Here is a 9,559-nt window from a genome sequence, read left to right as displayed (position 1 = left end):
CCTTCCCTCTCCTGGGTACTGGATTGGGAAGATCATAAATTGTTTCATGATGATATTAGTAAATCAATAACTAAGGAATTCAACAGCCCAGTGGCATCCAAGGCATTTTCTGGTCTTGAAGATGTTTTGGAATCTACTTAACAATAAATACCTTTTTCGAGGATGCGGCAGGATGAATACATAAATACAACCAGCCTGTCAAACTTTCCCCTTAGGCTTTACTCTCTGTTGTTTTCAGCTATTTATGCATTCCTCCAGCAAAGCATTCCTCTGACAAATCAAAGGTAACCTATATTTAGTCAACATATGACAGCCACTTTCTGAGTTATCTAGCAAACAGAAAAACCTAAACATTGATCAAACACCTAATGATTTTTTTTCTTAATGTGTTTGATGATCCTCAAATGCCCAGAACCAAATAGACATCATTTCTCAACCTTTTATATGGTGTTTCCATTAGACGAATTATTTTAAAAGACCTGAAGACTACAATATTGGTGACTATGTCAAAAAGTTGTCCAAAGAATACCATCATAGGATAGACTGCCTCTCTATTGAGACAGGGAGATATCTCAATTTTTAAAAATCACCAAATTCATTCATTCTACAAATCAGTAGGCTGAATGGTACTATAGTAATAAGTCTATAGGTACATGGACAAGATTACTATTTAATTAATCTTTCTTTGCCTACCTCCTTTCTCAAGGTAGACATCTTTAATCCTATAAAAAAGGGATCAGTGCTCTCTTGAATGTATTCTCATCCTAACTACAACTTTACACAAAATGGTGAGATTAGATAATGAGAAGTTTAAGGTGAAATGAAGGTTTTTCTAGTATCCATATGCAGCTTACTCAGACATAAATAATCAAAAATCCTTTTCTCAAATTGATTTAGGGGAAGAGTATCCCTTTTGAGTATATTACTGAATAGACTAAACTAATCATGACTGCCTTGTGTCTGGGTATCCATTCATTCAGAAATGTAATAAGTGACCACTGTGTCCCAGATACCATGCTAGTTTTTAGGGTTAATAAGATGAATAAGATATGGTCCCTGCTTGCCTTTGAGTTCAATGTAACAATAGAGCTCATATGAAAAAGTAATCTGAATGCCCATGACACACTGGGCCCAGTGCTATGGGTTGGAAAACAGAAAGATATGTACTGTTTTTGTAGAGCTTATGGCCTAGTAGGGAAGACATCATCATTTATTAAATGACACAATAAGACTTTCATGGAAGGCTGGGGGTGATGGCTCACACCTGTAATCTCAGTACTTTGGGAGGCTGAGGCTGGAAGATCGCTTGAGCTCAGGAGTTCAACACCACCCTGGGCAACACGGCAAAACCTCACCTCTACAAAAAAATTAGCCCTGCATGGGGATGCATGCTTTCAGTCCCAGCTGCTTGGGAGGTTGAGGCAGAAGGATCACTTGAGCCTGGGAGGCGGAGGTTGCAGTGAGCCAGGGTCGCGCCACTGTACTCCAGCCTGGGCAACAGAGTGAGACCCTGTCTCAAAACAAACAAAACAAAGAGTTTGATGGAAAAGTATAGGTTGATTACAGAGAACATAACAAAAGTATAAGTAATAACAGAAGTGATTGGCTGATTTTGATAATTGCTAAAAAAACTGTTAAGATACAGCAACAAATGAAACTCAAAAACAAAGACTTATGAGTTTTAAATTATTTTGTAAGCAGTGTATTCTTTCAAACAACAAGTGACAAAATGTCTCAGTGGGAGACCTCAGGCTTAGTTAAATAGTTAGAAAAGATCAACAATAAATGGAGATTTGGGGCTGTTACCCATGATTTCTGTCTGGCTTCTCCAGGTGATGACTGAATTATTCATTAAATTAATTACACTGATGACTCCACCAGGTCTTGTCTACCTAGGATCTTTTGACACACACTTTAAGACACCTGTGACAGGCTGAATAATGTTCTCCCCCAAAGCTATCCATATTTAAATCCCTAGAACCTGTGGATGTTACCTTTTATTGCAGAAAAGGAATCCAGAAACTAGCTCTGCTGACATCTTCATTCAGGCCCCTTAGGACTCATTTCGTAGTCTGACTTCAGAGCTGTCATAAAATAAATTCATCTTGTCCAAAGCCACTAAGTTTGTGGTAATTTGTTATAGCATCAATAGAAAACCAATGCAAGACCCCATTACTTATGAAAACTAAGAAGGCCTTTGGGAGTATTTTTTAAAGAAAAGTTGGTTTGATTGGAATTTCCTAACCACTGATCTTTCTGGCTTGCATTCTTCCTGTAAAAGCAAATACTCTTCATTTTCTTGCTCTTCCTTGGTTATAGTATCCGCTCAGAGGAAACTATCATGGAAAAATTAATTACAACAAATAATTCGGAAAGAATATCATTTGAAAGTAAATTGCTGCTCTTTGCCAGTTTTCTTCCCTGTCAACTTCAGAATTAAGTTTTCCAGTCTAACCATCTGCATCAGAGACAGGCATATTATAGATATTACAATTCATTTCAGGTCACTGTTTTGCTATTTTATATTATCAAGGAAATGGGTGGTGTGTGTGTAAGTGTGAGGCCTTAAGGCATCTGCTGATCATAGTTGATCTTTGTTTTCCTCAAAAAGAATCACCAGTGTGGTAAGATGTAGTATTTGATGTAGTCTTCAGGTCATTCAGTACCCACTGAAAGCATTAGAGGGCAAAGGGAGTTGTTTGGCAAATCACATCCTAGTTGTAGACAGTGTAAGGCAGGTTGTAGTCCTTCTTTTTTTTTTTTTTTTTGAGACGGAGTCTTGCTCTGTCGCCCAGGCTGGAGTGCAGTGATGTGATCTCAGCTCACTGCAAGCTCTGCCTCCCAGGTTCAAGCCATTCTCCTGCCTCAGCCTCCCGAGTAGCTGGGACTATAGGCGTCCGCCACCATGCCTGGCTAATTTTTTTTTTTTTTTTTTTGTATTTTTAGTAGAGACAGGGTTTCACCATGTTAGCCAGGATGATCTCAATCTCCTGACCTTGTGATCCACCCGCCTCAGCCTCCCAAAGTGCTGGGATTACAGGCGTGAACCACCGTGCCTGGCCAAGTCCTTCTTCTTTTACATTGATGTGGTGACATGCAACTATAAGAATAAAAGTGACTCCAGGAAGCAAATTAATCTGTTGTATTATCACCACCAAGAACTGCTTAGCTTGAATGCTTCTAAAGCTGTAATCATCTGATGTGACAGATATTCACCAGCTTTTAAGGGTCTCCCAGTGGTGAGCGAATATCTTGTTTGCCTCTGCCCCTCTGGATCCACTCCTCCTGTGGTGCTGTGCTCCACAAGGCTCACCTTTACAGACTCTATCAATGGCTTCCTTTTGCATAATGCTTTATCTTCTATGGTTTCTAGAAGCTCTGCACACATACTGGTAAATCACTCATTAATTAAAGTCCTCCAAGTTGACTGTGTGCTTTTACATTCATACACCATCATTTCATTCCATTTCTTAAAGTTATATTTTGAAGCAAAGCAACTGTATCAATCAATTCTATTCAAAATCAGTTGTTCTTCAGGGTCTAGACTGAAGTTCTTTTTAATTTAGCTACATCTGTCCTTCACATTTTTTAATAAATATGTAATCTTTTCTAAGCTTCATAAGATAGCTCGAGAGTCTTGGCTGAAAAGTTGTCTAAATGTTTCCACAAATGCAAAGCTCTTTTTGAAGAGAAATTGAGACTTGCAGGTGGGCAAGTTCATAGACTTTCTCCATGGGGAAAAGGGATACTTCTTCATCTGGGTGGGATTAAGAGATTTCTATATTTGTGTAACAGAATATCAATAGTCTTCACTTTAAAGTATGACATGAAAAGCATTTAAATCCCTTTAATTAGCAAGCACTCCAATCATTCACTGGAAAATTTAAACATGAAAGGACTTTGATCCAGTAAAAATTCGCCAACATTTTGTTCAACATTATTGAGATCCAATCACCTCAATCATAGAACTATGTTTTTACTTCATCCTATGCATATGAAATTATATATATACATTTCACTACTGAAGGTATTTACCTCCATTGTTTTATTACAACTAATAATGCTGCAATGAACATTCTATACAAATCTCTTGTACACATGTATATCAGGCAAGTACCAAGGCAAATATTAAGGGTAGTATGTTTCACTTTTTCCAACTGCATGTTTGGATCCATTCAAAACTGTGAAATCATTTTAGTGTGTCTTCACTAGTATTCTTTATGAAATGAAATAAAACCAAATATAATGTAGTGCAGATATTAAGGGTAGTAGGTATTGTTTTATAACACCATTTCAATTATATATCTATGTGTGTGTATATATATATACACACACACATACACATATGGGTATGTATGCAGGTGTGTGTACTGTGTGTCACAGTATAAAACTTTTTTTTACAGTGGGTTATAGTAAAAATTTCTGAAAACACTCTTCCATGAGATATGCATAGAAGCAGAATTTCTGAATCCTAGACTATGTACATTTTCATCCTCACTCGCTGACAACCTAGTTGATGAATAAATTTATGCTTCTCTCAGGATGTCACTAAATTCCTTTTCTTCATAGCTTTAATATTTGATATTCTGACTCTTATTTTCCCAATCTAATGGATTTTTAAAGATATCTTCATGTGGTTTCAGTTTGCAGTTCCCTGATCCTGTAGTGAGGTTGAGCATCTTTTCATCTATGAATTATAAATTGCCTAATCATAGTTTTTGTAAACTTTATTACTTTTATCTCTGATTTGCAGTAATTCTTCATATAGTCTGGATATTAATCCTTATTGCTTATAAATGTTGCCCTAGTCTATTGCTTTCTTTTTTTTTTTTTAAGTCGGAGTCTTGCTTTCTTGCCCAGGCTATAGTGTAGTGGCATGATCTTGGCTCACTGCAACCTCCTCGTCCCGGGTTGAAGCGATTCTCTGTGCTCAGCCTCTTGAGTAGCTGGGATTATAGGTACATGTCACCATGCCTGGCTAACTTTTTTTTTTGTATTTTTAGTAGAGATGGAGTTTCACCACGTTAGCCAGGCTGATCTCGAACTCCTGGCCTCAGGTGATTGGCCCACCTTGGCCTCCCAAAGTGCTGGGATTACAGGTGTGCACCACTGCACCCAGGCTGCTTTCCGTTTAACTCTATAGAATGTTCAGTCATACAGAAACAAGTTTTAAATTTAGATCAAGTCACATATATCAATTAAAAAATAATTTATGATTTTTAGTTCTTGTCTGATAAATCTATCCATTTTCCAAGGTCATAAGAATATTCTATAACTTTCAAATAGTTTTAAAGTTTTGCTGTTTTCATTGAGGACTTCAATCTATTTGGAATTTATTTTATTATGGTGAGAAGACTTAGTATCAATAATTGTTCACTTTTTCCTTTAATGTGTCATGCTATCTTTAACAAATCTCTGTTATGTTCTATTGATCTATTTGTCTACTGCTGACCAATAATACAGATTCGTAAGATTTTATATCTAGAAAGTCAAGTACCTTCTGTTTGCTCTTCTTTATCAGAGTTGTCGTGAATATTTTTGGATCTTTGCTTTTCCATTTGAATACTAGAAATATTACTCTAGGTTTATCAAAACATCTTAAGATCTTATTGCTCAACTGACAACATCTCTGGCTGATACTGCCTCAAAAAAACCAATTGGCTCCACCACTGTGAAGAAAAAAGCAGACTCATCAAAAGTATGGCCTCCACCTTGCTTCTACCTTCCAAGTTCCATTTGTATCTGATTGAAGGAAACCAAATTTCACCTGGCTGCAAGGGGTAAACTTATCTGCAAGAAATTCAGAAAATGTACATTTTAGCTTCAAAGTTTCTGTAGTACAAGAAGATAGAGTAGAACAGTGGATTTCAAACTATGGGTTGCAACCTATTAGCGGGTCACGATATCCATTTATTGAGTCATCAATGGCATTTTAAAAAGTGAAATAGAACATAAGTTATTAGTATGCCTAGCAAGATTAAGTATTATTGCATAAAACATATACATTTTTATGATTCATAGATATTTTATATGTACATATATATTTGTAACTGGGGAAGTATGACAGGATGAATATATAAAACACATTTCTCACTGTGGGTTATGATAAAAAAAAAAGGCTAAAGGCCAAGGTACCAGGAAGGTGAAGAGATGCTGTGTGCCAATTTATCATATCTACTATAGTATCTCTTATTTTATTAAGGAAGCATCCTTTTATTCCTACTCTGCTAATAGCTTTTATTTTGAATGGATGTTGAATGTTGTCAAATAATATTTATTTTTCTATTGAGGTAATCATAAGCTCTTTCTCCTTTGATATACTACATTGATGGATTTTTCACAATGCACTGTCTTTGCATTTTCCTCATTCTAAAAGTATTTGGATAGTTAACTTTTGTGTCCATCAGTCTACAACTTTGCTACAACCCCTGTCCACATATTACTTAACTCATTAGCAGGTTCTGCATTTGCCCAACTTGTCAAAGCTACTACTGTAGATTTTGAGACATTCTGGGAGAACAAAAGAAAGGCCTATGTTTTATGATTCTTTATTAAATTCACAAGAAGCCAAAATATCTGCATTTTATTTAGTTAAAAAATGTAATCATTTATAGGTACTTTTCCAATTTAAGAACCAATGATAAAGAATTTGTATGGAGAAGTCCTAATGCGAGGCTGTTTTTTAATTCTGATACAGTAGCGACATTATTTCAATATGAATTTGTTATAAATCACCTACTAAAAGTATCTTCATCAATTTGCCCACCATAAAAATACGTGTCTGATTTATGGTCACTTAAGCAGTGCCTCAGAAACTCATTTTCTTCATTTATTTGCCTCATTTTGTTTATTTGCTCATTTTTAAATACTAAAGAATATCTGCATTGCTTGGAAGTAGCCAAATAACAAGTATTGGTTTTACTGGGCTGTGGTTATAACTCACAAAATCAGAAAATTTCAACATGGTTTCTTTCAAAATATTTGTGTGATGTATATGTTTTGAACAAGCTGCTAATGAGAACTTTCACCCCGGAAACTCTCGGGTTTCTTATATATCTTACATTTACTTTTCTTGCTTTATTTTAGGAGAAAAAAATTTAATTTTGAATAGAATAAGAAAAGGATACTTTTTACAAACCATCTGCACAATCAAAATACATTACCTATCAATGAAAAGTTTTCCAATAATTTAATCAATGCAAATATACACATGTACACATTCTCTACATCAATAGTATTCAATAGTTATTATCAAAAGGAGGAAATTTTGATTTTATAAAGACAGTGGAAATAAAAAAAAGTAATTATTATGTTTTGCTCAAGGACCATCTAGAAAAAAAATTTAACGACACATCTGACATAAGGAACTGATGGCCAGCCGAGCCTTATTAAGTAACACGTATTCAAATTGTAGATCTCTCCCTCATATCTCCCACCCCACAGCTAAGAAAGGAAACCCAGGGATAGAACTAATTGAACTCTATTAGCCAGAGGCAATCGAACCCAGTGCCAATAGAGAGATGCACTCCCAATTGATCTTCAAATGGAACAAAGCCATAACACTGGTTTTCTCTCGATGTTGGATGTATGGGTGATACATTTTTTAATTTCTAGTTTCCAAATTTTCTGTAATGAGATATATTACTCTTATAATACAAAGAAAGCTCTAACTAATCAAAAATTATGTATATGTTAGTTCAGTGTTTTAAATGTTCAACCACCATTTAAGAAGAACGTTTAAATGTCTTTGTAAGTTCTTCCTCTCTTCCTATTCTGATGTTGAGAAGGTGTCTATTTTCCAGAGAAAGTTAAGCAGGATTTGACAATTTGGGAGTTTGGATCAGATTTGCCTGGAGTTTGCAAAACTTATACTGGGAGGAGTTCCACAATCTCCCTAATGGCTAGAAACAGTAATATTTACTAGGTCTTACTGTGTCTAGGTCAATGTTCTGGGCACAGCAGAGAAAAATAAACAGTAGTAGAGATGGCCTCTGTTTATGAAGAGCCCAATTAATAATCCAGGGCATAAAAGACATAAAAATAACAATTACAAAGGTACATACTGATACAGTGGAAACCAGAAGTCAATGTGCAAGAAAACATGACAGTATTTGGAGCCAATTGGGGTGATGCTTCCAGCACTTCCAGAAGCAGCCACAGTGACGTCTTCTATTTACCTCTAATTCAATTTCTTTTTCTCCAAGAGGTTAGTAGAAATGGAAATTCTGAAAACACAGAAATTTTCCTCGTTGGGAAAGTGACCTAAATCAGTGCTGCCTAAGCTTGTTGACTCTAGGTTTATATTCCTATTTGAGATAGTATTCAAGTTTCATGGGAAAACATGTTTTCAAGACATGATTTTAAGAAATCAAATGTAAGATTCACTTGAAAGTTGGTAGCACTTAATGAAAAACCAACATTTCCTGTGAAATTACTGAACCTTCCATTCTGATTAAACAGGTCGGGGCTGATCTAGGACAAGTTCTTAAATATTGTCCAAATCCCTCATGGCACAATACTGAAAGCAAAACAAATAAAAATTTATCAAAGATAATTTCATTTTCTCCATTATTAAAAACTGCACCTTTTTTTTCCCTCCAGGCGCTCAACATGTCACTGTTTAACTGCCCTCTACTTAAAGCTTTCTCATTTACTATGCATGATTTTGAAGTACTAGAATCTCAGATGGAAATTTTTCTGGATGTGCATATTAGTGGGAAAGGAAGAAATCACACAATGTAGTATCCAAGGGAGCTGACAGGCAGCCAGAGCTACACTCCTGACTCTGAGTAAACCGCTTTGGTACATCTGGCTTTTCCTAATGAATCATCTGTGGGACTCAAGGCATGAGGAGCCCAAGTCAACCAGCAGGCTGGGAACCAAGCTGAGGACTCTTATTTCATCAGCTGAGAAAAAGCTGGAGGGTCTCGGGACACATAGATGACCTCTGGGTGCTTTTCCCTGGACATAAAATTAAAATGCTGATGTTAAGCTGTACCAGAAGATTCCTGAGTAGCAACTGATAGGGGCAAATGTCCAACATGGTATAAAGATTAAATCTTAAGGATAGTTTATCTTACCCCACCAAAATAGTGAGAAGTTTTACATATCTGCCTTTATCTAGATCATGATGAAGGAAAAGCGACATGATGAAACCTCTAGAAACAAATGAGCCTACCACTTTGGAATGTGGCTTTGGGCTGTTCTGCCAGATGTTATGATTCTGAGCAGAACTTAAATTCTAAACAAATTAACAACTATTCTCTCAATGCAGTGATGTTGTCTCTCATGAAATCTCTTCTCCAACTTCTGTGCCTAAAAACATCAGTCCACGCTGGTTACCATCTATGTACGTTCAAGCCAAGCCTCTTTTTACAACTCTCTTAATATTCATGGAAGAACCTGCCTTAGCCAGAGGCATAAAAGATGATCCTTTGCTTCTTAGGGGGAATCTGGGGCTCTTCACTTGATCATCTGAGTCTCTTCATCTGCATCGTAAAATTCTTCCTCTTCCTCACTCTCGCTCCCTAAAGAGCTCTCCTTGTCCACACACTGAAAC

The 9,559-nt window shown here is 36.3% G+C and overlaps 1 protein-coding gene across 3 annotated transcripts in view; it reads right to left on the bottom strand.

Annotated features, from left to right (window-relative positions):
• Positions 1–5,889: 5,889 nt before the first annotated feature.
• SLC22A15 (solute carrier family 22 member 15) overlaps positions 5,890–9,559 on the bottom strand; it is an 88,966-nt gene continuing 85,296 nt past the window's right edge. For 2 of the 3 annotated variants that reach the window (XR_001885032.1, XM_017869801.1), the window contains one exon: positions 5,890–9,552. Coding sequence is in view for 2 of the 3 variants with exons in the window: in XM_017869801.1 (XP_017725290.1) it covers positions 9,463–9,552 (90 nt within the window). In the remaining variant the exon portion in view is untranslated. The remainder of the gene's footprint in view (positions 9,553–9,559) is intronic. The other variant, XM_017869800.1, reaches the window with a different exon arrangement.

The sequence above is a fragment of the Rhinopithecus bieti genome, unplaced genomic scaffold, assembly GCF_001698545.2.
Source record: "Rhinopithecus bieti isolate Rb0 unplaced genomic scaffold, ASM169854v2 scaffold_3040, whole genome shotgun sequence".
In the NCBI taxonomy this organism is placed as follows: Eukaryota; Metazoa; Chordata; class Mammalia; order Primates; family Cercopithecidae; genus Rhinopithecus; species Rhinopithecus bieti.
Note: the sequence above shows the minus strand (reverse complement) of the source record. Positions and strands in the feature narration are given on the sequence as shown.